The 27,408-nt window shown below is 52.6% G+C and overlaps 12 protein-coding genes across 12 annotated transcripts; 5 read left to right on the top strand and 7 right to left on the bottom strand.

Moving 5' to 3' along the window:
* Positions 1-84: 84 nt before the first annotated feature.
* AYO21_10858 (hypothetical protein) lies at positions 85-1,887 on the top strand (the record flags this gene model as incomplete). Its single annotated transcript, XM_022660765.1, has 1 exon — positions 85-1,887. The coding sequence occupies one exon, from the start codon at positions 85-87 to the stop codon at positions 1,885-1,887; it is 1,803 nt and encodes a 600-aa protein (XP_022506923.1).
* Positions 1,888-2,551: 664 nt separating this feature from the next.
* On the bottom strand, positions 2,552-3,937 carry AYO21_10857 (hypothetical protein; the record flags this gene model as incomplete). The annotated part of the gene is made up of 5 exons (XM_022660764.1): positions 2,552-2,882; positions 2,952-3,215; positions 3,281-3,447; positions 3,537-3,646; positions 3,706-3,937. 5 exons carry the CDS (start codon positions 3,935-3,937, stop codon positions 2,552-2,554), a joined length of 1,104 nt encoding a protein of 367 aa, XP_022506922.1.
* Positions 3,938-5,411: 1,474 nt separating this feature from the next.
* On the bottom strand, positions 5,412-7,472 carry AYO21_10856 (hypothetical protein; the record flags this gene model as incomplete). The annotated part of the gene is made up of 7 exons (XM_022660763.1): positions 5,412-5,626; positions 5,691-6,095; positions 6,142-6,302; positions 6,353-6,459; positions 6,511-6,684; positions 6,744-6,961; positions 7,019-7,472. The coding sequence occupies 7 exons, from the start codon at positions 7,470-7,472 to the stop codon at positions 5,412-5,414; spliced, it is 1,734 nt and encodes a 577-aa protein (XP_022506921.1).
* A 1,042-nt stretch (positions 7,473-8,514) lies between these two features.
* AYO21_10855 (hypothetical protein) lies at positions 8,515-10,307 on the bottom strand (the record flags this gene model as incomplete). Its single annotated transcript, XM_022660762.1, has 5 exons — positions 8,515-8,674; positions 8,768-8,850; positions 8,913-9,521; positions 9,616-10,089; positions 10,149-10,307. The coding sequence occupies 5 exons, from the start codon at positions 10,305-10,307 to the stop codon at positions 8,515-8,517; spliced, it is 1,485 nt and encodes a 494-aa protein (XP_022506920.1).
* An 891-nt stretch (positions 10,308-11,198) lies between these two features.
* Positions 11,199-12,594, top strand: AYO21_10854 (hypothetical protein; the record flags this gene model as incomplete). Its single annotated transcript, XM_022660761.1, has 3 exons — positions 11,199-11,627; positions 11,680-12,202; positions 12,257-12,594. The coding sequence occupies 3 exons, from the start codon at positions 11,199-11,201 to the stop codon at positions 12,592-12,594; spliced, it is 1,290 nt and encodes a 429-aa protein (XP_022506919.1).
* Positions 12,595-12,911: 317 nt separating this feature from the next.
* AYO21_10853 (hypothetical protein) lies at positions 12,912-14,687 on the bottom strand (the record flags this gene model as incomplete). Its single annotated transcript, XM_022660760.1, has 6 exons — positions 12,912-13,216; positions 13,272-13,447; positions 13,496-13,560; positions 13,612-13,840; positions 13,889-14,370; positions 14,427-14,687. 6 exons carry the CDS (start codon positions 14,685-14,687, stop codon positions 12,912-12,914), a joined length of 1,518 nt encoding a protein of 505 aa, XP_022506918.1.
* Positions 14,688-15,857: 1,170 nt separating this feature from the next.
* On the top strand, positions 15,858-17,521 carry AYO21_10852 (hypothetical protein; the record flags this gene model as incomplete). Its single annotated transcript, XM_022660759.1, has 4 exons — positions 15,858-16,070; positions 16,119-16,200; positions 16,583-16,673; positions 16,723-17,521. The coding sequence occupies 4 exons, from the start codon at positions 15,858-15,860 to the stop codon at positions 17,519-17,521; spliced, it is 1,185 nt and encodes a 394-aa protein (XP_022506917.1).
* Positions 17,522-17,898: 377 nt separating this feature from the next.
* Positions 17,899-20,158, top strand: AYO21_10851 (hypothetical protein; the record flags this gene model as incomplete). Its single annotated transcript, XM_022660758.1, has 2 exons — positions 17,899-19,493; positions 19,540-20,158. 2 exons carry the CDS (start codon positions 17,899-17,901, stop codon positions 20,156-20,158), a joined length of 2,214 nt encoding a protein of 737 aa, XP_022506916.1.
* Positions 20,159-20,223: 65 nt separating this feature from the next.
* On the bottom strand, positions 20,224-20,839 carry AYO21_10850 (hypothetical protein; the record flags this gene model as incomplete). The annotated part of the gene is made up of 2 exons (XM_022660757.1): positions 20,224-20,779; positions 20,835-20,839. 2 exons carry the CDS (start codon positions 20,837-20,839, stop codon positions 20,224-20,226), a joined length of 561 nt encoding a protein of 186 aa, XP_022506915.1.
* Positions 20,840-21,476: 637 nt separating this feature from the next.
* On the top strand, positions 21,477-22,376 carry AYO21_10849 (hypothetical protein; the record flags this gene model as incomplete). Its single annotated transcript, XM_022660756.1, has 1 exon — positions 21,477-22,376. One exon carries the CDS (start codon positions 21,477-21,479, stop codon positions 22,374-22,376), a length of 900 nt encoding a protein of 299 aa, XP_022506914.1.
* Positions 22,377-22,983: 607 nt separating this feature from the next.
* Positions 22,984-24,964, bottom strand: AYO21_10848 (hypothetical protein; the record flags this gene model as incomplete). Its single annotated transcript, XM_022660755.1, has 6 exons — positions 22,984-23,253; positions 23,330-23,697; positions 23,786-23,858; positions 23,934-24,424; positions 24,505-24,694; positions 24,767-24,964. 6 exons carry the CDS (start codon positions 24,962-24,964, stop codon positions 22,984-22,986), a joined length of 1,590 nt encoding a protein of 529 aa, XP_022506913.1.
* A 762-nt stretch (positions 24,965-25,726) lies between these two features.
* On the bottom strand, positions 25,727-26,593 carry AYO21_10847 (hypothetical protein; the record flags this gene model as incomplete). The annotated part of the gene is made up of 1 exon (XM_022660754.1): positions 25,727-26,593. The coding sequence occupies one exon, from the start codon at positions 26,591-26,593 to the stop codon at positions 25,727-25,729; it is 867 nt and encodes a 288-aa protein (XP_022506912.1).
* Positions 26,594-27,408: the final 815 nt, after the last annotated feature.

The following is a 27,408-nucleotide window of genomic DNA, read 5'->3' as shown; positions in this document are numbered from 1 at the left end:
TAGCATATGGGTGAGCAGCAGGAACTTATTACATACGGTTACTGATGCGCGGAAGGGAAGACCCTATTTGCGTACTCCTTCAAGATGGCCAAAAAAAGAAAGGCTGCACGCACGGTGCAAACCTCCACCCCACGGGGACAAAATGATCGCTATGGCGCCGAAGAAACCTTTGACGACTCGGAAGACGAGTTTTTCGCGGGGAGAGACAAGGTGCTGCTCGATGAGGCACCTGCTGCGAAGAGGAGGAGGAGGCTACAAGACCAAGAGCGCGACCTGGAGCCGTCGGACGAGGAGGTCTACCAGGAGCCGGCGAGTGAAGACGAGTCCGAAGATGATGACGAGGGAAGCACTGGCCAGGTTGAAGATGATGGAGAGGAAGAAGAAGAAGGAGATGATGGCAACTGGGGGACATCCAAGGCCGACTATTACAATGCTGATGTGATCGAGACTGAAGCCGATGCGTTGGAGGAAGAACAAGAGGCCCGGAGGCTGCAGCTGAAACAACTCAAGGCCATGACCGAGGCAGATTTTGGATTCGACGAGAGTGCTTGGGTCGGCGACAATAAGCAGTCTCAAGAGAAACGGACAGCGGTGGAGAAACTGCCTGAACTCCACATCCCTGAGGATGCGAGTGTCGACGAACGGATTAAAATTCTGAAATCGAGATACCCAGAGTTCGAGCCACTGACGGAAGACTTTCTCTCCTTACAAGACACGTACCGGTCACTGAAGAAGGAAGCCGAGATCGAAGGACAAAACGATGGCGGTGTCACGCTGACAAAATTTCGAGCCGTGTCTGCGTACCTCGGGGCAGTGGCCATGTATCTTGCTCTACTGACTTCCACCAAGACAGGCATGGCGCTGGCCCCCGCAGAGCTCCGAGACCATCCTGTGATGTCGAACCTTGTCCGCTGTCGCCAGCTGTGGCAGGAAGCTGAATCCCTGCAGCCAATAGAACCCGTTGAATTGGAACCACCAGCCGTTGTGTCACAGGATGAACCTAGGGAGATTTTACGACAACCGGCGAAAAAGAAGTCGAAGTCAAAGACAAAGACAAAGCAGGCATCTCTGGAGCCACTCTCCGCCCCCGAGATTCAAGAGACGAGCATCAAGAAGTCGAAAAAGGTCAAGAAACCAAAGAAAAATGAATTGCAAGAACTACTATCGTCGTCACTGCGGAAATCGACGAAAGAAGAAGATGAGGAATCCGACTTTGGAGACGAAGATCCCCTGACTCAAGAGGAGGCAGCGGAGAAGGCTCGACGCAAGAAGTCTCTGAGGTTCTACACCTCGCAGATTGTGCAGAAAGCCAATAAACGAGGCGCGGCGTCGCGACAGGCCGGCGGTGACGACGATCTGCCTTACAAAGAGCGCCTCCGAGATAAACAGGAACGGCTGATGCGCGAGGCCGAGCAGAGAGGCCGAGCGACCGCGAACGAGCGGGAGGTCCTTGACGATCAGGACCATGACGACGACGATGGTAGTAGTGACGTCGAAGTCGGCCGGAAAATCAACGACGAGGCCAACGAGTACTACGACATGCTGGTCACCAACGCGCAGCAGAAGAAAGCGGCCAAGCGCGCCCGAGCAGAGGCCTACGCCGAAGCCGCCCGCCTAGGCGGCCAGGTGCGCGAAGAGGCAGAAGAGGTGGTTGGCCCGGACGGCAAGCGCAAGATCACGTACGCGATCGAGAAGAATAAAGGCCTAGCCCCCAAGCGGAAGAAGGAGGTGCGCAACCCGCGCGTCAAGAAGCGCAAGAAGTTTGACGAGAAGATGAAGAAGCTGGCGTCCGTTCGACAAGTGTACAAGGGTGGCGAAGGACGAGGTGGCTACGGCGGCGAGGCCACGGGCATCAAGGCCAACTTGGTCAAGAGCATCAAATTGTGAGACCGTATAGGCGTGCATGGCATGCACGGGCGAGGGCATGGCCTTGTATAGGAACCTAGCGGGCTGGACAGTAATGTGTAGCAAAGACGCTGTACATCTCTTTCCCTCTCTCTCTCGCTCTGCGTCCATCATCCTACCAGGCTTTCTCCCCCGTGCTAACTATTCCTTCCAAAAGCTGTGGTTTTCTCCAATGTCCCTCTCGGCACGAGGTAAGGAAACCATGTATTTTCTTACGAGGCACATACACCCCCCTCTCACTCGTCAGCGATCGATACGATAGATGTATCGAAGTGCAGAACTGAGCTCTGAGTTTCTGCGTTATCGGAAGTATCCCAGCGAATGAGGAAGAAGGGCAGGGGCGGTTTCAAATGATGGCGTGCTCTGTATGTATGGGTGGCTGTGCTTTTTTTTTTTAGGCCAGAGGTATGATTTTGTCTGTCTACCCGACGTACGAGGTACATATCTACACCTATCCGCTTGCTTCTATTGTAGTTGTGACGGAGCGATCAGAACAACACGATCTGATCTACCACTTCTGCCTGTCTCTTTGGCAGAGGATTGCAGTCAGTGCATATCTTATCTTGTCTTGTCATGTCATGTCTTAAATCTCCCTCAGCCCTCCCCACACCCTTTTGTTTCCCTATTTCTAGGCGGGATTTTCTTTCTAAATGCCCAAGGCCTGTCGGCGCGAAACCGAGTTGGGGTCAAAGTAGGGCCGCTCGCCGAGGGAGACGACGCGGTTACCCTGGCGCTTGCCCTCATAGTCGTTTGTGGCGGTGTGGAAGACGGAGCGGTTGTCCCAGATGGCAAGGTCGTTCTCGTTCCAGCGGAAGCGCACCTGCAGGTCGTGATTGTCGGTGATGAGCTGCAGGAAGTAGGCCTTGAGGATCTCGCTCTCGCGCGGCGTCACCTTGTCGATCCACCCATGCTCGATCTGGTGGCCCGCGCCGAATAGGCTCTTCCATCCTGTCACGGGGTTGGTGCGCACCACGGGGCTGTGGACAAGTTTAGCCAAAGAGGGACATACACAATGGTGATTTGTTGATGGGGGATGAGGAACTTACTGGGACGCGGTAAAGTCGAGACCCGTGTTCTCGGGCGCGCCGCGGTCCTGCTCAATCAGGTCCTCGCCAAACTCCTTTGCCACCTTGACAAAGTTGGGCTGGTGGTGCGTCGCCGTCAACCCCTCGGCCAGCTTCTGGAACTCGGGTGACAAGCGGTCGTACGCCTCGTAGCCCGACGCCCACAGCGTGTCGCCGCCGGCGTCTTCAGGCTTCTTGATGATCTTGAGGATGGCGTAGTCCGATGGGATGCGCTCAAAGGTGATGCTAAGGACGGGTTAGTCATGGAACTTTCCCCCCAAGAGAGCACCTCAAGGACGGTGTCGACTTACTCGGCATGCCATCCTTCGCTGGCGAGCACCTTGGACTTGGCGGTGAAGCGGTCCTTGTAGAACTTGCGGTTTTGCTCGGAAGAAATGACTGAGACTTCGTCGTCCAGTTTGCCATTCTCGTCCACGGCGATGCCACGCTTGCTGTTGCTCAGAGCATGGCGATGGAGCTGTTATTGTCGACGTTAGCCAAGGAACATACATCACCGACGAGGTTTATTGAGCAGGTCGGCAATAACAGCGTGGTTGTCATTCATACCTTGGACGTCTCAGGCTTTCCCGTGAGCTCTCCGAGTTTCTGGCCCAAGACCTTCTGATCGTCGATGTTGAGGTCCTGGTTGCGGAAGAAGACGACACCACGTTGAGACACTGCGGCCAGGGCCATTAGTATGTACTGGCTCAGTGGGGGAAGCTCTCGGGGAACAAACCTAGGATGGCCAAGTCACGGATCTTTGTGTCGTCGTTCAAGATCTGGCTGAGTTGCAAGTCTGGGAACTCCCTGCCAATGACCTTTGTGACATCGAATGATTTGTATTGGTCCAGCGAGCCCGAGTACTTGAGAGGCTCCTTGAGCTTGCTTTGGGCGTTGACTTTGGTGACTGGGATGGGCCCAGAACTCGTGTGCGTGAAGAGATCAACGTCGGCTGCTGGAGGTGCCATGTTTGCAGGGTGTCAGGTCAACAAGAAAGACGATCTTCTATACACGGTATGTCTTTCTGGGGTGGTCTTTTCTTCTTTCCTGGTCAGGAAGGATGTTCAGGGGCAAGGAACTTGAGGATTGGGAAGTAGAGAACAAGGATACTAGAAGGAGGAAATACCCTGTCCTCATATACACGAGAACCCAGGCCTGGATAATGCACTCTTCTCACAGAACTTCTCCTTGTAGAGAGCCCTTGAGCGTGCCGATATGCCGTCTGAGCCGCGTCCCTCTTTCATCCTCGCTTCAGGCCTTTCCAAGGAGTAAGTGATTGGGTGAAGGAAGAATAATGCGATATGCTCTCGATATTGTGAAATTTGCTGCTTATCGTCTTCAAGTCCACAAACGAACCGAACCTACCGGGATTGGGGGACGACGCAGACGAATGGCAAGTGTTCATCGGGAAATGGTCACCAGAAACCCATATCCTGTCGAGATTCGATTCTCTTCTCACGTTTTTTTTTTCTTTTCGCCGAGATACACCAACACTATAGCGCCAAAGCGTCCAGTCTCGCACGAGAGGGGGCCGGACTGGGACCGGGCTGGGCTGGGCTGGGCCCCCCTCCGCCCCCCTTTCCGAACAACACATCAAGCGAGCCGGCATCCGGTGTCCAGTAGAGAGGAAGGGAAAGGAACATTTCACATCATTTTGGATATCCATGGCGCGATGGCACGAACCGTTAAAACCGACTGTTGCGAATCCGGGGGGTTCCAGTATTGGCCAGGCATCTCGTCAGCTGGGCAGTGTATTGCACCACCAAGAGGGGGATTGATGAAAAAGACAGAATATCTCTTCAGAATGGCGCAATGGGACGAGATCTGGAGATGGGTTTCGAGCGGGCTTTGGGCGGTTGGGGCGCAGGAAGCATGTGCTGTGCCAAACTTGAATTATGGTGCCATTCTCTTCACATCGCATCGCAGGAGGAGCAGGCGGGGGCGGAGGAGGAGGAGGAGGAGGGATCGGCGGGGCGAAAGCAGTGAATGCTGAGAGGTTCAGTTCATGCAGGGTTGTCGGTTGATAGTTTGATAGTTTCGATGGAGACGGCGCTTGGTTTTCTTGGTCTGTGGTTCGCCATCGACGAATCATGGTTGGCGCTTTCATCTGTCTCCCTCATCATAGGCCTTAGATTGCAGATGTCGTGGGATTATAGTGTATTGCGTATGGAAATGACTACCAGACGGCAAGAAGAGAAGAGGTTGATGAGGGAAATGAGTGGTCCAGATACCTGCGCAACCGTCACATTCTATTCGTCTACTCTCCCTTATCAACGAGTCTACATGGCTCTAAACACATTGCAGCAAAACACTCGTGTACGTCCAACACGGGCTAACCTCAATCATCGATCCCGGTCCACAAATTCTGCAGCTCCTCCATCTCTCTATGTATCCGCACGCCAATGCTAATCCGTCGTCGTGCCTGTCAGGGTTCTTCTGCTCTCAGCTAGCAAAGCGGAAGTCCAAACGCTTGTTGCCCTTGTCAGTGGTCGTGGCAAGATATTCAGCACGCTGCTCCTCCGTCATGGCGTTCCAGATCCGATCCCGGCGCTTGTTGCGTACGACGTAGTAGACTTTTGCAAAAACATAGATGCCTATGTTCACCGCGCACAGCGAGACAAGGACTCGATTTCCGCGTCGATAGCGTGGTCGATCATCTGGGGAGGTGAACGGTCAGCATTTAGAATCACACAAGCCTCACTCGGGAATCTCGAGACTCACCTTCCCGGTAGATATTGCTAGCAATGATGCCAGAGGTCTGGCATCCCATGTTGTACAGCGCAGCACTCACGGTCCGGCTTCGAACCGAGTTGGAATTCCTCGAGCTCCATCCGACCTGGATGGCATGCGTGCTAGGATACGCAAGGAGGACAGTCATGATCCCGAATGCCGTCCATCTATTGATCGAGTTGATGTCGATCGCGTAGATGTAGGACAGGAATGGGAGGGCCCATACTTGCGCGAGGAGGCCGAAGATCCACAGCTGGCCCACGATTTCTGCAAGGTAGGTGAAGAGGAGCATTGTCAAGATGTGTCCGACGACAGAAGGGACCACCAGCAAGTTCGTCTTGATGGTGCCGAATCCCAACTGTTTGAGTGACAGGGTCAAGTATTGAGTAGGTGTCGCTGACTTGTTAGTCACAGGTTCTGATCGACAACGAAGGGAACTTACTCATCGGAGTTTGGAAGGTCAACCCAATTATATACAGAGGCCATAGATCATAATCTGTCAAACTGTGCCAAAGCAGCTTCGGGGTGATGGGCTGTCTGTTGTGCATTGTACTCTTGCTGGGATCTTCTCTGATGATCCTATTGACCATGATGGTCTCCTCGCTACCGTCTCATCAGCTTAGGACTTCTCGGTCAGTTAGTTCAGAACTCACCGTTCTGTAAACCACCCCTTCTTCCCTCTTGCCCAGTTGGCAGTTTGGCAAGGGCCAGGCGGCATCAACATGAATGCAACCAATCCAAGAACAAGAGTCAGAAGACCCTTTGATTTCGTTAGCACAAGTCACATGTTATGTCTATGGGTTATTGTTACCTCGATCAAGAAAAGCCATCGCCACCCGGCGTAGCCAAGGTGCCCTCGCATGCGAAGGAGGCCTGCCCCTAAGAAACTGGCAATGATATCGGCTATCGACATGGCCGTCCACCAGAAGCCGAGTCTGAGAGAAAGTTCACCATGCTTGTAGAAGTATGAGAGGTATAGGATCATCTGGACAAAACATCAGCCTCTATTTCTTGGAGACGAAATTGACACGCGTCTTGACATACATCGGGGATGAAGCCACCCTGCAGAAGGGCAAGTAGGGCCCTGCAAGTGAGAAAACTGGCTCGACCAGAAAGCCAGAACTGTGAGCCGGCAACAAGAGACCAAAGCACCATCTGGGTAGGAATCCAGCGATCGGGGCCCATCCACTTGGAAACCAGTTGAGAAGGGAGCTCGGCGCAAAGGAAGCTGAGTTTGAAGACGGTGTTTCCCCAGTTGTAGTCTGTATGCCATCAGCCAAGGTCCTCATTGCCCAGGAAAGTGACTGGGCATCACGAACCATTTGTGTCCATTCCAAGGTCACCAAGGAAGTTGTCCGTGACGGCTTGGGTCAAGTTTGAACGGTCCAGCTCCAAGGACATGAACATGACGCAAGCAAAAATCATGATTTTGAAGTCGATTTTCCGTATCAGGGAGTATTCCTCGCGCCATGTCCATCTCGCCGAAGGATCAAATCGTCGGAGATTCTCCCAATCGTCGCGAGGCTGATAGTGCTTGGCCGTTTCAGGGTCATCGAACACGGACGGAAGGGTCGCGATGGCATCAGGGTTGTACCCACGGCCTCTCTGCCACCAGAATTTCTTCTCGTCGGCAGGCACCCCCAGCTCGAGAGTACCGGCTGGGGTGGAGGGGATGCTTTCCTTTGAATCAGAGGGGCTTCCATTGAGGACTCGGTTTACCACGATGGTTTCCTCCTTTTCATTCAGGACCGGTCGAACGAAAACGGTCGCCATGTTTCGAAAATTTGATCTGTTGATGTCTCTATTGGTTTCACACCCATGATAGCAGAGGTGCCAGGGGTATTTAAACACATCGGGACATGATCTATCAGCAGCACTCCCTTGCCAGGCTTGTAGATAGCTTGTTCGATAGGACCGCTCTTGGCCGTATTGCGACATCCACGCCGTACATATTGCAATACTCGCGAATCAAGCAGTTTAGCACGACATCTTCGCGGATCATTCCGTGATGCAGAACAGATGGCAGGACTGCACACCAGTAGGATTTGGCATGTTGTTAATCTAGGACCTAGCCCTTTAGCTTGGAAGAGCGTTGCAAACCTTCAGGGGTGATCTGGAACGATTAGCGGTCCCGTGTAGTCGCAGGACGACACATGCATGTTAACGGCATGCTCTTGCGTCTCCAAAGCCACAGGCCTGGCCATCTCTGAGGAGATCCATTCGATCCGAGGAGCCAAATGCCGAGCAAGCAGGCTATTTCTTAGGATTCTTGACCATCCTGGGTAACAGAAAATGCTCAGAACGAAACGACAGTGGAGGCAAATCACCTTTCCGGCGTCAGGATGACGCCATCAGCAGCCTTCATGGGTTTGCATACAAGACTTCGGCGGGTTCGAAGCGAAGAGGTTTGATAACGGTCTAGAGGCGACAAAAGGCGATGAAATCCCTGCTCGGTCAAGTTCCCGGGAAGAAAATGGCGAACAAGATTCTCGGAAAAGAAGAGAAGAGCAAGCAAAAGGCAAGCTTGGGATGGCATATAATGCCAAGGCTTTGGATGAATACCACGTGATATCACAAGTAGATTGATCTGTTCGGACGGGATGCTCCCTCATTGTTTTGGCTTTTACTTGAATACGTTGGCTAGTCTGGCTGGTTCTCTGCCTCTCTCGGCTGTATGAAATGTCCCGCTGGACTCCCATCAGTCACACAGATACCAGGTGCCTTTTCATCCTTTTCGTAAGGTGGAAGGTAGGGACGATGGAGACTGCTGTCGCCCCTTATGTCTCGGCAAGAGATCACGGAGGCAATCCTGGGTCTAGATGTCGTTATGGAAGGTTGGTGGCTTTTGCCACGCGCTGTTCCTCCACTGGATGCCCTTGAACCGGAGCATGACCATTGGGACCAGGAAAACGATGTGGATCATGGCAAAGGTCAGCCATGCGTACTGATACTCGATCTGCTCGCCTAATGGGATCCTGTTTCGGTAATTTAAGATGGGGTTAGCCCAAAAAACTATATGCCATCCGGATTCCATCGAGGCCGGGAGCGAGCGAGGCTGGGATACTCACGCATAAAAGGAGATGGTCATGGAGAAGACATTGCGAAACACGTTGAGGAGGCTGGATATCTCGGAACTCTGCGGCTTGTAACACTATTGCGAGTCAGCGCCAATTGACACATAAAAGTAGCATAGGCGAGGGGTGGGCCGCATACATCTGTGCAGTAGCTGTAGGTGACTGTAGTCGCGATTTGGAGGCCAAAGTTCGCAATGCCCATGCCGAATGCTGCACCCACCCAAGGGACGGTTTTGTAGTGCGTCAGACAGATGCCATCGATGATGATTCCGATCGGGCACAAGACTGCCAATACCACCGCATTGATACGGGGCTCTGGCTCCCGTCGCCCTCCGTGATGTTTGGCGTAGCGATAAACCATGTAGTCAGTGAGCCACCCAGCACTCATTTCGCCCAGCAAACAGCCGATGAGGAGCGGAATGCTGAGCAGCATGCCAGTCTGCGCAACGTCGAAGTGATATACTGTCCGAAACAGGCTTGATCCGGTCGCTGCGAACAACACCGAGCCAAATCCAAATGCGGTCATGTAGTAAAAACCGGGAATCACGATCGAGAGATACTTCAACATGTAAAACGGCCTCAGGAAATCTCCGAACCGGAGTTTGCGGTCCTGCAAGCCGGAATGTCTGAAGAGCAACAGATCCACAAAAGAACGTTCAGGTCGGTTAATCGAGGTCGACCGGCGAGAATAGATTGTTTCTGGTAGGAAAAACAGTGTAAAGACGAAAGTGCCGAGCTGGATATAGCCCTATAGGAGAACCTTCCGGTCAGCAAAACAGCCCTAGGTGGTTGGCATCTCGATCAACTCACTGGGATCAAAAAGCACCATCTCCAGCCTAGACTCTGGCAATGAAGCCACCGAATAAGGACGCAGCATGAGGCCCATTGGTGAGAAGAAACGTGAAGATACCCATGTAAAAGCCACGTTCATGCAGGAAGTACATGTCGCAAACTGTTGCTGCTCCTATGGCACCTGGAGAACCGGCACCAATGCCATTGAACACGCGAGTCACCATGATCCCAGCCCAGGTGTTGCAGTAGCCCGCAGCAATATTGGTGACGGCGGCCAGGAGGTTGCCAAGAATGTAAACAGGTCTTCGGCCATAGACATTGGCTAGTGGCACGGTGAATATGGGCCCTACTCCCGCGGCGACAATGTAAACGGTAAGTTCGTACGAGGCTTCGACGATGGTGATGTTGAATTGCTTGCTCAACGGCACGAAAGCCGGATTGACAATTGCACCAGCCATAGGTCCGAGGAATGCGAGGAAACTGACTTGTAACAGGACGAATAATTTGAGCATCGGTGACCAATTCTGGAGCCAGTCAGTACAAGTTCTGTTCACCCCAAAGCCCTCGCCAGCGCCTCACGTACAAGAGGATCATCTTTTCGATCTGTTGGCTGTGGTATCAGAGGAAGACCCCGTTTGTCGAGTTTCTGGCCTGCCGTTTCTTCTCTCTCGTCCACCTCGACCCTTTTAGCATCGTCAATGTCAACAACGGCTCCTTCAGACGACCATTTGTCCTGCTCCATATTCATAACCTCCGCCTTACTCGAGAGAGAAGAATCCAAATCGTTATATAAGGGCCGTATGCAACAAGTGCATGCGAATTAAACAGCAAGAACGGCGTCAACTTGAACTGTCGACTGAGCCAGGAATGCGGTTCAGGAAGAAGGCAAATCATAACCTGCTGCCCTTCCCTGCCCGTGGCGAAGATATGAACCCTGGAACCCAACGCAGGATTTGCACCTGCCTAGGCAAGTAAAGAACGTGGGGATCTGTGTGCTCGGTAGTTGCATGAATCCTGACCGTGACATGGGAGACTCGTGTGGGGAAGTGGGTTGGTTTCCAGACCTCCTGACCTGGTATGCTGATTGCCATGTATCACAACCGCCTCATTCGGTATGTTGGAATGGGAAGATGGGGCTTGTTGAGGACAACATCATTGCAGACGGCCCATGACCGCCTTGGCCTGCATGGGGCTGTTGTGAGGGCAACCAATTTGAGGTCCAGAGTGACTGTGGATGAGGTGTCTCGGGGAGATAATGATGTGTATCCCACGCACGACTGATACTCAATCTGCACAAGCTTTTCTCCACAATCCTCCAAAACTCTTGTCCATTGGAGGCTCTTTTCTCCGCTCACACCCCAGAATTCAGTGACCGTGGAGCGGCGGGGACCACTGAGGACTTTCTTAGACTCCCTTCTGCTGGGTGCTGGCAAGGGTGATGGAGGCAGCGAGGGTAAGTGGCGGGACTATATTTGGAGATGCGCGCCCATGCCTTGTCGAAAACGTGCCAGAAGGCCTGTACTCGTGGAAAACCTGACAAGTCTTGCTCGCAAACGAAACCTATTATCCAATCATAGATAATACGAGTAACTAGCCCAGACAACTTTGTCCCCGGTCCGACTTCTTACCGAAAATGCCTTCAGCAATCGATCGCCCCCCGCTAAGGGTAGCCATAATAGGCGGTGGTATTGGCGGGCTCTGCACTGCCCTCTCCCTTCATTATCACTGTGGCTCGCACGTTGATATCGACGTCTACGAGCAAGCTCCGCAATACAAAGAGATAGGTGCCGGTGTCGGAATCGGCGTCAATGCTGCCAAGCTGTTGCATAAGATAGGTATCGGGGAGAGTGTGGCGAAGATTTCAGGGAAACGGAGTGGCATCTGGATCACCTTTCGCAAATTCGACGACGGCTCGGATGTGGTGACAGTACCATCCGTAGATACGGACGAGATCAAGCAGCTCCCCGTGCATCGTGCCGAGTTTCTGGACCTGCTGGTCGAGATTGTAAGACAGAAGAATGCGGCTAGGCTGCATACCAACAAACGGTGTCGGAGACTTACGGTATGTTCCCAGTGATAAGAATCCTAGACCCGTGGAGCTGACAGACAAACAGGAGCAGGGAGACGAGGTACTGATCGGGTTCGAGGACGGGACGACTGCCACAGCCAACTTGGTTGTCGGCTGCGACGGCATACATTCGGCCGTCAGGGCCCAGTTCACCAGCGACAACCCCGAGTACAGTGGCAGGATCGCATACCGTGGTCTGGTACCCATCTCCCAGATTGAGGACTGGTGGGGGTTCGAAACCTATTCCGTGACATGGCTGGGGAAGAACAGGCACTTTCTATGCTTCCCAATCTCCCTCAACAAGACGCTCAACATTGTCGCATTTGTGGCCGAAAAGGAAGAGAACTTGGGCGATCTTCGGGAAAGTTGGACGGCGGTGGGCAAGAAAGAGGAGGTCTTTGAGGCATTCAAGGGGTTTGAGGAACGAGTCCAGAAGGTCATCCAACTGATGCCAGATCAGCCGTCCAAATGGCTGATAAATGACCGCAAGCCGCTAGATCAATGGGTTTATCTCGGAGGTAAGGCTGTATTACTGGGAGACGCTGCGCATGCCATGACTCCTCACCAAGGTCAGTATTTTCTGGTAGATGTGTATGGGTTGCTTGGACTAACAAGTGGCAAAGGCGCAGGCGCAGGCCAGGCCATTGAAGATGGATATATTCTTGGTCGAGTTCTCCAGGATTACTTTCGATCTTCTTCTGCGATGGACAACCTCGAGGCCTGGGTCAATGTATATCAGGACGTGCGGCTCCCGCGAGCACAAAAGGTTCAACGCACATCCAGAGATGCTGTCGAAGTCTATCAGGCGCAGGCGGATATCATGAAGGATCTTCCATTCGACGAATGCGTGCCCGAGATTCACAAGCGTGTGATCGACCGAATGCAGTGGGTTTGGACAGATGATATCGATGCTGAATATGATCGGGCGGTGAAGAACAGGAAGCAATTGGGTAAACTGTAGCCTATAGACGAGTTGTTTGAGTGACGTTTTCAGAGCCATTGTTTGGAGGTCGCTCTTTATCAGCCCTACGTGACTTTTTCTGAGCTGCGACTCAAGAGCTCAAGAACGGGAAGTCACTTACTTTATGCCGCTACACGGGTTTTCAGCTGAAGGGTGAAAGAACCGCGTTGACAAGAAATAGATTATACGTAGTTTCTTCCATAATCGCCCACGCTATAGTCATTCATTCGTAACATAGTCCAATCCTTCCAGATGTTCATACATAGCCGAATATTCTAGCTCGGATTGATTGCGTCCAAGCTCAATCGACTCTTTCTCTATGACTCTTTTTCTTCTTCTGGACCACACGGCGCGACATGGATCTGCCAGTATTTTCGGATCTCCTTAGGCAAAGGTCCCGAAGCCGTGCTGTTCTTGTCTTCCATATTATACTCTGGGTGCGTAACGCATTGGGACAAGATCCCTCTCTTTGTCCCTGTACTTTGGTACCTGAGAAACTTCTCTGACACCTTGACATATTGATTGACACCTTCGTGCGCGTCGATCGTGGAGCCCGTTGTCCACCGGAGCAGCCATGGCTCAATCAGTGGCGCGTCCGTGACTGACGGATGGGATGTGCCCACTGCAAAAGAGGTCAGCGGCTCGCGTATTCCAGATTATACGGGTCAATCGCCTACAGGATGTGAGAAACCATGCATCCTTCCCTCTTCTCAAAACACCCTGGACAACATCCTTGACAACGTCGAAATGAGGTCTGCCAAAAAAGATAGAATGGCTTTTAGACCATGAATTTGAATGGAGAATTAGAGTCGGCACCTGGACATCGTGGTTGAGAGGTCCGCTCTGCTTGCCACTGCTGGCGGTCAGGCATTGCAAATGGAAATGTACACAGATGACTTACGGATCCAGAGCAACAGCACCTTGAAATGGGAGAAGCTTCGAAGGGCCTTGCTTTAATGTTTGGAGCTAGGAAATGTTAGCCAAAGGAAATGATCCAGTGATTTTGTATCAACTCACGGCCAAAGTGGCTCCGAATGAATGTCCTCCCATTGTGGTGTTGTTTAAGGCCAGCCGTCCCTCCCACTGATGTAGATATTGGCCTTCGGATCGGGAGTTTGACACGAAGACCTCTTCGCCACCACCCACGTTGATATGCTCTAGTGTTCGAATAGTTTCCTCAACCTCAGCTTGCCGGAAATCGAGCTGGGCCTGTTTGAATGTGTCACTGTCCAACTGAGAGTCGCTCCTGTTTCCAGTCAGATGTTGCTAGGACTCTAGCAGCAGATAGACCTACTTCAAGTGGCGGACGTCGAAATGATGCAAAATCCGTGGTTTGGAGCCTTGCTTCATTATCATAGTGCCCGGTCCACTGCCATCGCGGTGTTCAATGGCAGCTACAATAATTCCACGGCTTGCAAGCTCCCCGACATACTGGGTGTACTGGGTCCGAGAACTAGCCATCCCGTGTGAGAAGACCATGACCGGAAAGCCATCTTCGTGCGTGATAGGATAGTCTTCGAAATCTGGCAACTGAAGTTGCACCACCGGAGATTGATGTAGAGGAACATCGACGTGCGCTGGGATTCTGGTGTTTCCTACTAATGTCCACAGTCCAAGCGTGAGCAACGCATTAGTGACAAAGTTGCTGATTCGAGCGACTCGAGCATATCCCTTGCCCGTTACCCTGAGCGGCTTTGGAACCCAGAAATGCTGTGGTTTGGTTGGAACGGCGTCCCTGTCAGAGGGATAATAGAGAGTGAACAAGACAGTTTCCAACTGCGCTCGATGGTCAGAGCCTGTAACGAACCACGCGGCGCTTGAGTATTGCTCACCTGGAAAGCCGGGTGGCCACCGTCCTTGAATGTCGCATTATGGATGGATCGAGTCTCGACAGGGAGCTCGACATCGATTGCGCCCACAGAGTAAGGACCAGTGTATGGTGGTAGCTTCGATGACAAAGCTGGGGCGGAGAAAACAGTGCAGTAGGCGACATAGGTGGCGACACAGCAGCAAAGAACGTATCTCCATGACCAGCGCGGCCACACGACAGGCTTCACGCGCATCCAGAGCCTTTCCCACACCATCGACCCCATGGTTGCGATATACCGAAAGAGTATGCAAGTTGCGTTGACTACATGTGACGTGAATAAGATGAAGACATTTTGATATATCACGCATTTCTGAAGCCAAGAAAGTCGCAAGTGGCGCAGTCAGCAGCTCGATCGGACATTTTCCTCGCAGGCTGCTCCTCTTTGGGTCTTGGGGGGTCACCAGGCACGCCGGGAAACCAAAAGCGAGAGAGCGTTAGGTGCCGCCGTGCCCCGGAGCCAGTAGTAAGTAAGGGAGGCCACGCCCCCGTCTTGGCACCAAGAACAAAGGCATTTGGCGGTGACGACATCATCTCTACCAAGTACAAGTCCTTACTTGGTACTTAAGACTGCGTACTCGTTGGATATCAACAGCAAAACAACGAGAACCCGAAGCATGTGCCAACTTTCACAAATTCCTCAACATGCAAACCAGGCCACCCTATTCTCGAACATCTGACTGGGAAGTAGGTCAGACTGCCACACTGCATACTCGAAGAGCCGTTCAAATAGAGGGAAATGTGCTTTGGACCTGCCACAATCTTACCTTCCAAACTGCTACCCACTAAAACACTTGCTCCTATGTGACGAGAGCGAAGCACAATGTTGAATGAGGCGTCTACATACACCTTAGATCATTCCATCAAATATGGCTTGCAAGAAATGAAGCATGGAGGATGCGCTGGTGCGGCCAGAAAATTAGCCGAAGGCTTCGGGCCAGCCTGTGCAATTGACCGCGAAAAAAATAGGTTCAGGGCCGTTTCACACTCTCTACGAGGACGGTTGATCTCGAACCGTTCTTCACCATACTTCGATCAGAGACTGCAGAGTTGTAGAAGAGCCGTTGACAAGTGTCAGGCTGGATAATCCTTCGAAGAAACCGCCTTCTCACAAAGCAATGCTGGTCATATCCGATGGGAGCTGCTTAGTCTCTGTCGCGTAAACTCTACACCGCAATCACCTGTATGGCCTCGACGGCATCCATTCTGAACGGCCACGCGGATTGACCGTACACCCCATGGGGAGGATCCTGGGGCTTCTTCGTTCCACAGCTCCACCTGTGAGATATAAGAAGGCTTTTTGTACAAATTCGTCCACACATGTTACAGACTTCTAATCGTCCTAACAAGAGACTTCGTAACTGGAAGTTGAGACTGAACAATTCTCTCATTTACCATGAACCCTAAGGTTATTGAGACGTCCCTGGGCGTGGAAAAAGCTCATGATGAGTTGGTCGACGACGAGTATGCGCTTGAAAAGCTCTCGATGTCAAAAACGTACGATTATTCTGGAGCGACAAGCAAGACCGATCCAGCAGAGATTGCCCTGGTGAGGAAGCTCGACTGTCGCATCATGCCGATGATCTGGGCGATGTATTTCTTGAACTATGTGAGTTAGATTATGATGCAGTGTACTGTTAGCTAACAAGATGCGAAGTTGGACAAAAATGCGATTGCCTCAGCACGTCTTAACGGGTTGGAGGACGACATCGGCCTCACAGGGTCCCAGTACAACACCTGTATATCGATTCTCTTCGTCGGGTAAAAAAGGAGATACTTGAGCTTCGAAGGTCAATATCCGCTGATAGAGTCGCAGATACTTGTTGATGCAGCTACCATCTAACATGCTCATGGCGTCCAAAAGGATTCGACCATCAATCTACATGGGCTTCTGCATGGCCCTATGGGCTGTATGCTCAGCATGTACTGCTTTGGTTCAGAATTACCATGGACTTGTGATCGCTCGGTTCTTTCTGGGAGTTGCTGAAGCGCCTTGTGAGGTCTCACCGGTTATTTGAGAAGCATTGCTAACCTTTACAGTTTATCCGGGTGCACTATTCCTCCTATCCATCTTCTATACCAGAAAAGAAATTGCTACCCGTATTGCAATTTTGTACACAGCGAACATTCTCTCTACTGCATTCTCCGGATTGATTGCCGCCGCCATATTTTCTACGATTGACGGAGCGCATGGAATAGAAGGCTGGAGATGGTGAGGGATTTAATCTAGTCCTCCTTGCATTCGCTAACTCGAGCACCAGGCTGTTTATCATTGAAGGAGTCGTCACATTCGGGATTGCCATACTATCCATGTGGGCGTTACCAGACCATCCATCGTCCACACGCTGGCTTTCGGAGCAAGAGATGGCAATAGCTCAAGAGAGAATTACCAGGGATACAGTGGAGAAGACGGAATCTGAAAGTGCGCTGCAAAGCCTCAAAGTCGCATTCTCCGACCCTCGTCTCTATCTTTTGGCCTTGATGCAAAATCTCCATCTTTCTTCTGCCGGATTCAACAACTTCTTCCCCACGGTGGTGGGCACCCTCGGGTTCAACCGCACCGTCACGTTGGTCCTGACATGTCCGCCATTTGTATTTGCAGCAATCTTTGGGCCCCTCCTTGCGCTCAGCTCTGGAAGATTCAATGAGCGGACGTGGCACATTACCGGTGGAATGGCTATGGGAGTGGCGGGCTTTGTTATAGCAGCGGCGACTCTTAACACGGCTGCTCGGTATGTCGCCTGTTTTCTGTTCTCGGCTGGTGTCTATTCCGTCAACTCATGCATCCTCGGATGGGTATCAGCGACACTCGGACAAACAGCAGAAAAGAAAGCGATTTCCTTGGGATTTGTCAACATTGTGGCCAATGCTTCTTACATCTACACTCCATATTTGTACCCAAGCTCTGACGGTCCGCGCTACCTACCAGCCATGGGTGCCAATGCAGGCTTTGGGGCTGGAACCGTTATTTGTGCGTGGGTGTTGAAGATCTGGCTGATGGCTGAGAACAAGAAATTGAGAGCCAGTTCTGGGGACGGTGGACTTGCCTACGCTTATTGATTTCACCTTGGTTCTCGCTGTCGCTGTTGGGGTCACAAATCGTCCATTGGCTGCGGCACTCGTTCTATACATATGTAGGCTTTGTCGAATCTAGGACCCCGTACATGAGTTTGAATGATCATAGACTCCAAAGCAACCGAGAGGTCTAACTATAGATAGAAACAAGCACATTGAAAATTAGGTCGAGGTCTGGCCGGTAGATGGCCGTTCCATTGCTTTGGTGTCGATAGATGAGCCGAAAATCTCCCGTCAACAGCCCATTTTCATCTGTAACCTCACGCAACCCACAATATCTTTTGATTTTATTCCATCTCTACCCTTTCTTTAAACCCTAGCCTGCCTTCAGGTAGCATGTTCTCTCTTGACCGACGTGCATCATGCCGTCCAAGTCGATCGCCCCGATCGAGATAGGATCGTTCACTGCCTCGTCGCCTGAAAAGACAGAATTTATAGGCAGCGCGAGCGGAGTCTTCTTCGTCAACACTGTCTTCCGCGCCTTTGCTCGATCCGCCTACAATTCCAAGGCGCTACCGTCCAATGGAAACTCGACACACAATGACCCCGGGTCAGTCGACAGTCGGCTCGTCGACCCAGAGACCCCTATGCAGCTGGACCACGAGATCGCGGGGATGAGGATCTTGATTGAGAATGAAACAGCGCCGAACTCTTATGGAGTCAAAGGGCATGGACTGGGGGTTGCGCCAGAGCAGGACTCAGCAAGGGAGCTCCTGATGCTATACCTCAAAAATTGGCATCCTCTTTTCCCATTTCTACATGGTCCAACCCTCTTCGAAACAATCCGTGGCCTATATGAGCACGACGGGCAGCGGAGGCTTTCACTGAGAAATCGCCTGTGCCATGCCATCATCTGCCAGTGCGTGTTCAATATTGCAGCCCTTGATCAGCCCGACGGGATGCTTGCCCCGGACTCGCGACTCGATTCGCCGGCCAAGCTACTCTCCCTCTTGGGGTACGTCGCGAGTAACCACGACACTCTTTCGTTGCAGGCTCTGCTCGCCGCCCAACTCTATCTGGTGGCAACCATGTCTCTCCGAGCGGCGTCGACGATAGGAGGGACCTTGACGCGAGTGATGTATCACGCTGGTTTCCACCGGTGTGCTTTCCGGTATCCCCAGCTGTCGCCGCATGAATGCGAGCTGCGGAAGAGGATCTTCTGGAGCGCCTACGTACTGGATCGCTATTTGAGTCAGGCTCTTGGTCATCCTCTGGGGATTCAAGATTCTGACCTGGACGTCTGCGTTCCGGGCATGGATGAACTCCACAAACCGGTTAGGGCAAGCCAGCAGGCGGCGTCCGCAAATAGGGCCCCCGCTGAGGGGGTTCTGGCTCATCTACCCCGGGGCCACCACAGGCGAGGCTCACACTCAGAAGAAGTTACAGCGTCCGAACATGCTGGCGGTCCCACCAACACTGGTTCAGAACCAGAGTCTCCCACTCTGGATCCTTCGCGCGATGTCAATACTGCCCAAACATCCCAAAGCTCTCAGATACTGGGCCATTATGTGCTCTATTGCCGACTCACAGGCCAAGCAGTCCAGACCTTCCACATCTCGATCCAGAACCGGACGATAAATGCAGAGCGAATGATGGAGCTTCAATCAAATGTTCATGCGTGGTGGAACGGCCTGCCTCAGGAATTACAGGACGAGGATACTGGCGACGGTGGCAAGCTTGCCTCGACCTACACATTCTTCTTCTGCATCCTGTATAACCATCTTTTACTTCTCAGTAATCGTCCCTTTCTCTCTCTTTCGCCAAAGTCCCTAGAGTTCAAGTCGAGTCTGCAGACATGTATTGCCGCAAGCCGACAGATTATTACAATGTCACGACGTCAACACGACCGCGGCTTGATCGTATCTTGGCCCGGAATGTTATCAGCAACATGGATGGCTGGATTGGTTTTGGCCTTTGCATGTACACTGAAGCGCTATCCATTCAGCAAAGCGCAAAGGTGAGTCTCCTCTATCAACCTCTGAAGATGGGCTGACACGATGCAGAGAAATCGAGGATTCTATTCGTAGTCTCTCGGCAATGGCAAAGAGCTGGAACAATGCGAGGCATTGTGCAGAGGCACTCCAGTCTCTGTTGGAGAACCTGGCGGCACAATATAATAGGGGACAGAGTGTCATGGTCTCCCCTTCCTCATCCAACTTCGCCATCCCGGGGGCTTCAGTACCAGCAACAGTTGGAGGGTCAACAGAACCACCCACTACGCAACTCTCCATGGCTGAAACAAATGAACCTTCCAGGAAAAGGAAGAGGACCAGTCGAGGGCAACAGGGACAAAGCCGTCACCAAAGCGAGTTACCCGATGCAACGAGAGATAGAGCGAATCAATCTCAAACAATTAACCAAGACTTTGACGCTGATTCCTATCAATTGCCCAGCCTCAACAGTGGCGCAATGTTCCCCATTCTCGAATACACAGGACCGGATTTTGGGTTCAGCAATGGACAATATCCAACAATGGACGACTTTGAGTTCCTCGGTCTGCCAGTTTCCGACGATTTGTACCCAAGCAATCCCGGGGCTTTTGGTAATATCGGTTGGGAGGCCATGGCCAACGGTTCCGGAAACATGCAAAGCTGGGCTGCTTGGGGCACGCCAAAGTTTTGAGCCACAAAGACTTGTGAGTGTCGGATGATATGCTGGACTCCGTTACTCTGTTTGCTCACTGCTACTCACCAAACGAAAGTGTCCTGGAACTCTTTTGGGAAGGAAAACTTGCCACCCGCGGTGCCTGAATTGGCTGCAGAGGCGGAAGATCGTTGATTGCGAACATCAGCCATTTCAGGCGCATGAGACGAGTTGCTAGCACGGTCTTGAGGATTTTGCATCATTGCCACGGATGACGGATCCGTGTCTTCATCCATCGGAGACAGTGTGCCCTGGTCTTGTACTTCACTGGGAGTGTTTGTCGGATGCGATTGCTGATCTTGATTCTCCCCAATGTCGGTGGGGTCCATTGCACATGGATTCTCAACCTGATCCTTCCACACAAGCACGTCTTCAATAGTGTGCAGAGGGAACTGTTCCCAGAAGGCGATGGCGGACTTCTTCTCCTCAGTGGTGCTCAAAGTTCCGACGGAGAGAAGTTGCGGTATCTGGTCTTGTGCTTCGGGAGAGAAGGCCGCCGTCAAGCTTTCTTGTTGGCAAGCCGAGAGGATCCGCCACAGCACTCTCTCAGTCTCTTTCAATCGAATCTCAAGCGCCTCGATATAGCCCTTTGCAGGACCTCTGTTGTCCGAGATAAGTCAGCAGGGTCATGACCCGCCGGCCTCCCAGCAACAACACCATGTCGGAGAGACTGACCTCTTCTGACTTCTCGGCCATGAGCAGGCCTGGGCAAGACTTCGACAACGGCTGCAAATGGGTCTTGGTGTCGTCAGTGTCACACCTCTACGAAAGCAAACAACAGGAATCCATAGCGCCAACGAACCTATTGCCATCGCACTAAGAAGCTTTGTCAATATTGATCTTATGGATTGTAAAGCATCACAGGCCCGACGACTGACCTTCTGTTTCCTTGCTCTACAAGCATAGCAAGCCGAGCGGCTTCTGGAACCCGAAGCACTTTCGGACGAGGCTTTAGGCTGAGGCATGGCTAGCGCAGCTGGACAGGCCCGCAAGGAATCTTCTTGGGTGGGTTTACATCAAGCAGGTCTGCAGGCTTTGGGCGGCAGGGCGGTCAAGCGTCGGCATAAAATTGTTTCTTCAGGTGAAGTTTGAACAACCAAGACTGACGCTCTGATTAGTCAAGAGGCCGATCCCGTTGCGGACAAAAGATTCTCCGATCGGACAATCTTTTAAGCGTCGCTTGTGCATGCAACGATAGTGAAGCCAATGGGCATCACTAATATATGCCGGGAGATGAGAAGAACAGACCAAAGTCTGGTCGCCAAAGTGCTGTCGGACAGTATCAGACTACTAAGATATGTTTGAGGGCTTCGAGACGTTCGATATCACCACGCAGACAACTCCCGAGGTGAGGATACATGGTGTCCAGAGCAAAGGCGGTGGGCGAAATCTCCCGCCTCTGCTTCTCCTGCATGGATTTCCACAGACTCACCACATCTGGGACGCTGTCTCTAGTCGGCTGCGATCAAAATTTGAGATAGTTGCTCTTGATCTTCGCGGATATGGAGAGTCATCCAGTCCGTCCGACCTGTCGAACTATGCAAAGAGCGCCATGGCTAGAGATTGTGTCAAGGTTATGGAGACACTCGGCTTTGATTCATTCTTTATCTGTGCACACGATCGAGGGGCAAGAGTCGCGCATAAGCTGTGCGTCGACTTTCCGGACCGGGTGAGAAGGGCGATTTTCCTGGATATTTGTCCCACCCTGGCCATGTACACGTCGACGAACTTTGAATTTGCCCGGTCTTACTTCCACTGGTTCTTCTTGATTCAGAAGGAGCCGCTTCCGGAAACGTTAATATCACAAAATCCCAGACGATTTGCCGAGTTATTCATGGGTGGACGACAAGCCAGTGGACTGGACATCTTTCAGCCCGAGTGCTTTGATCGCTATGTCCGCAATCTCGGCGACCCGGCCATCGTGCACGCCATGTGTCAGGACTACCGGGCAAGCGCTTCTCTGGACATGGATGAGGCAAGAGAAGACCTTGAGACCAACCGCCTCATCCAGTGCCCGTTAACGGTTCTTTGGGGTCGTCACGGGGTCATTGAAAAATGCTTTGACGCCGTGTCGGAGTGGAGAAAGGTTACAGCTGCGAATGTGCGTGTGGAAGGACACAGCATCGATTCGGGCCATTATATTCCGGAGCAAGCGCCTGACGAAGTTGTCATGGCGATTGAAAAGTTCTTCTTGTGAGCCGTGGGCGACTCCGCCGCTGACGGACAGCGCAACAATTTGTATCAAAGGGCCAAGGGGCCGGGCCATTCCACTCAGCCAGAACATGGACATAGGCAAATGGGAATCCCAATACTACGGGAGTATAATAATATGGCTGTTCTCCACCATTTACCCTACCCTCTTAATTACCTGGGTGCCATTCACCGGTCACCGATGCTCCCAGCCCAAGACATTTGATGGGGGCTCAATAATATCTTCCAAGCTACAGGGTAAAATCGTGCCGGGGTCTGTTATTTCCAGTTCCTGCCACAGCACCACCGAGACTGTCCACGATAGAGCAAATGGAGATGGTCGGCGTCTTATGTATGGTTCATATACGCGCATTAGGTTAAAGAGACGGCAAATTCCTCTTTAAGAGCCTTGCGGCAAAAGCTACATTTCTCTCCCTTTCGCTTTCTTCGTCACTTGCTTCCTCCTCTGACTCACCCTCTCACACGGACTCTTTCTCTCCTTTTTTGTCTTGTCTCTCTACCTCTCTCTAGGTACCTCTTCTCCATAACACTCAGCAGGCAGGAACCTATCAACAGTTCCTAGCCAGCCGAGCCAGCCACTTCTGCCCCTCAAGCTACACAGCGTCTTTTGCGTCTCTCGACTCCACCCTGTCCATGTGCTCGTGAAGCTCACTGACTTTTTCGATCGAGTCGCCTCCCTTACCGTCGTGGTGCTCGACGACCAGTTGATCGTTGGTCGGGTCGAGGTGCACGTCTCTCAGGTAGACGGCGACCTCGTCGGCGTCGCCGAAGATGGCCGCCACCTCCTCGAGGGGCATGCCCTTGGTCTCGGGCACGAGAAACCAGCACCAGACGACGGCGACGGCCATGAGGACGATGAATACCTTATTTTTTTGGTGAGTAAGTGTCGACAAAATCTCGTAACTCCGAGTCTCTGAGGAGGGGAGAATTGGAACTTACAATGTAGAATCTATATCCAATGTTCTGGAACGCCGTGGGCCCGACCTGGAGGTAGACGAGGTCGGTCAGGGCAAAGACCACGTAGCATATGGTGGCACCTTTCGGCCGGATGTGGTTTGGGAAGATCTCGGAGAAGAAGACGGCCGAGTTGGCGTCGATCCCGGGGTCGTAGAAGACGGCGAACATGTAAGTCGCGGCGACGGCGACGCCCAGGCCGGCCTTGTTCTCTCCCGTGTCCGCGTACAGGGCGACCATGGCCGCCTCGATGACCAGACAGACCAGGCACCCGATGAACGCCCACAGCATGAGCGATTTGCGTCCAAAGTAGTCGAGCGCGATGGCTCCACCGAGGTTTCCAAATATAGCCACTTTTTGACCCAGTTAGATGGGTACTTGTATAGATAGATGTCTCTCCGAGAAGCACGAGAGGGAAGATAGAGGCCATGTAGAACTCACCTGAGATCCAGCCGCACTGGAAGATCAGTTGATCGCGCGGCCCGTAGCCCAATGCGCGGTAGATGATAGTGCCCTACCAGCGAAAAAAAAACAAAGGTCAGCGGAAGAGCTTGACGGGAGAAACGTCCCATAGATGAGAGAGCTTTACATAGTTTGTGATCACCGTAGCCCCGGAGCTCTGGCCGAGGAACGCGAACGTGGCGCCCATGACCGCGCGCTTGCGGTAGGACGGCCTCCTGATCATCTCCCACCACGAACAGTTCATCTCGCGATCAATGTCGACCTGCTTCTGCATCTGGAAGAACTCGGTGCGGGCGTATTCGGCGCGCGTGTCGCCCTTGATCTTGTGCAGGTCGGACACGATCTGCCACGCTTCCTCTGGCCGCCGCGCCATGAGCAGGTAGCGAGGTGATTCCGGGATGAACCACAGCATGAGGAGCATGAGGATGGGGAAGAACAGGGCGAGGCCTAGCGGGCCACGCCACTGTGCTGTGACGTTGGTCGAGTAGAAGAAACCCAGCCCGACGTAGGATGCAATCGAGTAGCCCAGGCCAATCATGACGCCGTTCATACCGACCATCAATCCACGATACTCGGGTTGGGCCAGCTCAGAAGTATACACGGGCGCTGTGACGTGGTCTGATCAGTACAAGGTGTGCCATTCGACGGGGGAAATCCTTGGAAGTGTGAGAACAACGGAGAGACAGCCTTCTACGTACTGATGCAGAGAAACCCCCAGCTCCCCAGACCGGTGAAGAAGCGGAACACCATGAACATTGCCGGGTTCAGGCTGGCGGTGAGGATGGCTCCGCTGATGATGGAAATGACCGAACAGACGATCATGGCGGTCTTCCGACCCCATTTCTCCATCACGTAACCAGCCATGATCACTCCAAAGACAGAGCCAGCCTGAACGGTCGAAGAGGTCAGCCAGCCATACCCCGGTCGTCTTGAGAAAAACAGGAAAGGAAACTCTTTTACCTGAAAGATACCGGTGAAAGCGCCGATCAACGTGTTACCATGGGGACTGATTGAGTCGGTCCCGTCCAAGAGGCCCATGTAGTCGAGGAAAGCGGGTTGACCGATCGTCGAGGCGAGGATCGACGAGGGATACGCAAAGCATAACATGCCCGACGATATGGCCGAGCATACGCCAAAGTTCTTCCAGTTCATACGCATGATGGGCGATTAGTGGGTGTAGTGGCTCGGGAAGAATCCTGCAAGGGAATAGCGAACAGAGCAGGTGAGCAGGCCACCCAGGCTGGAGGGAGGACGTTGCTGAGTCTTAAAGTAGATTGTATATAGCTAGTGGCCTCGCTACCCCAGGTGATACATGACGCCCCTTATCAACGGACGTGGGGTCCGCCGGGGGAGAAATCTGGAGCGGTTTTGTTCCTCGTCCGGGATCGATCTTGCGGGCGGGAACGGCGGAGCCATGATATTTGTAGAGCTGGAGGGGGGGAAACAGTCGTTGATGCCGCCATTCGAACAATGGCAGCGAGAATCTCAGTCCCGCTGAGAGAAAAAAAGTGGGTCCGACTCATATTCCCGCCCAATGCGGAATGCACTTTTTCGGCCTGGGTGAAGGTATTTGACAGGGGGCGGGATGTAGGGAATTGAGAAAGATATTCTCGAGATATGGTCTTGAAGAGGCTAATTGGGTTGTACCTGCTCTCAGAAGGGATTGTTCCTCTTGCTCTAGATGATAGGTAGTTGGAGTGTGTGGTCTGCCGATTTCTAGTGCTGGATGAGACACATCGACTATATCTATCAGATCGAAAAAACCACAATAAGCTTAAATCCATGATCGAGATAGACAGACAAGATGTAGCTGATGTAATCGTAGATGGCTGCCGGGCAGGTTGATGTAACGGTCAACCTCATTCTATCTACTCACACCCATAGACTATTCGTAACGGTGGCCGAACCCTCAGAGATATATCATAACTTGTCTGATCTGGCCTCTCTCAGCCCCTGGCTGCACTGCTGCCACACGCTTCGGCTACCGGCCGCAAGGAATGACGAGTCTGATCCTGACAGAAGAAAGCTAAACCCCATCTCCTTCTTTCGTCTCACGGCTTGTTCTGTACCAGCGACAGTGCCAATTTCCACACCATACTTCCGGCCGATGCTCAATATTTTCTCTAATGCCTGGATAAATTCAGGCTCCTCGCCGTCTCCGCCCGGGAGACCAAGAGACTGGCGAAGGTCGAAAGGTCCGACGAAGCATGCTGTTACCCCCTCCACGCTTAAGATCTCCTCGGCTCGCTCGACGCCCGCCACCGACTCGATCATCGGGATGATGGCCAGCTCCTTGGATCTTTGGGACATGTACTTGGCCACATCCGCACTGCTGTCCGTGTCGGCAAACGGGGCAAGGAAAGGACCAAAGCTGCGTTGCCCACGTGGCGGATATAGCGCCCGTTGGATGATCCCGGCACATTCCTCTCGGCTTTGCACCATGGGTATAATGACACCTGCTGCTCCACTGTCCAGTGCCCATTTGATCCATTCGACCCCGTGAGATGGCGCGCGGATAATGGCCACACAAGCTCCCGCAGACGCGGCGACGACAGCGTGAGCAATGTCGGTTGCCTCGCGAGCTGATGTCGGCGCATGTTCCATGTCGATGAAGGCCCAGTCAAACCCTGAACGAGCCACAATCTGCGCGCAGGAAACGGATCCTAACGACACGGCGGCGCCGATGAGGGTCCCTTTGGCCTTGAGCGCGCCAGCAAAAGACTGTGTCAGAGGCGCCGCCGGACGCGGAGGGCCGAGAGAAGATCCATCTGAGCTGGTGCCGTACATGTCGAAGGGTGAGGAGCGGCTCTGCACTGTAACTTTTTTTTTGAGGGCAAAGGTGACCACTACTCTGGCTTGTCTGGGTATCCAGGAAGTTTCATTTAACAAGCAAGACAAGACACAATATGGAATGGCCCTCGGTTATGGTTAAGAGGGGGATGCGCAGGATGCGCAGGATGAACTCGGCAACTTTGACGGGAATCTGATTTGGTGCCGCAATGCTCAACTCACCACATACACCCTGCACTGCAACGTCCTTCAAGATCACATCCAAGAGACAACTGTTGAACTGACAGCACTTCTTCCTCTCTACGATCCACTGTCTGTACAAAGATACAGCATTAACTTCAAGGAGTGATACTGATGCTGTCAGGTCCTGGTGCAATCATCCTTTCCCGCCAACATTCCGCAGAGTCTGTCTTCGATTCCGTCCGATTCCCGCAGTCCATGCCGTCCTTGCCGAGGAGAGGCCAACATCCCTTTCCATCTCAGCCTAGCACAACCTTTGACTTTATGCTCTGTCTTCGCTTACCCCATGGGGCTAATGGCGCAAAATAACCAGAGCACCGATACCAATTCCACGGCTTTGGCTACCCGAGCAAATCAATGCACAACGAGATCCCCTCTTGAACTGGCGAATTACCTCCTGCCCCCTCCACTTCTGTATCCCCAACCGCCCCTCAGCGTCTGGGGTTGTGTTTGGCCGAGGTTGATCGTGCCCTCTGGAGGGCCTATCCAGTCATCTGGATTGGAAAAGAACATGGACTAAGATCGGGACAATTCGAGGCTACGCCGAGTTTAGGGATAGACCAGAACCCCAG

Source organism: Fonsecaea monophora (assembly GCF_001642475.1).
Source record: "Fonsecaea monophora strain CBS 269.37 chromosome Unknown Scaff134, whole genome shotgun sequence".
In the NCBI taxonomy this organism is placed as follows: Eukaryota; Fungi; Ascomycota; class Eurotiomycetes; order Chaetothyriales; family Herpotrichiellaceae; genus Fonsecaea; species Fonsecaea monophora.
This window is presented reverse-complemented; position numbering and strand designations above follow the sequence as displayed.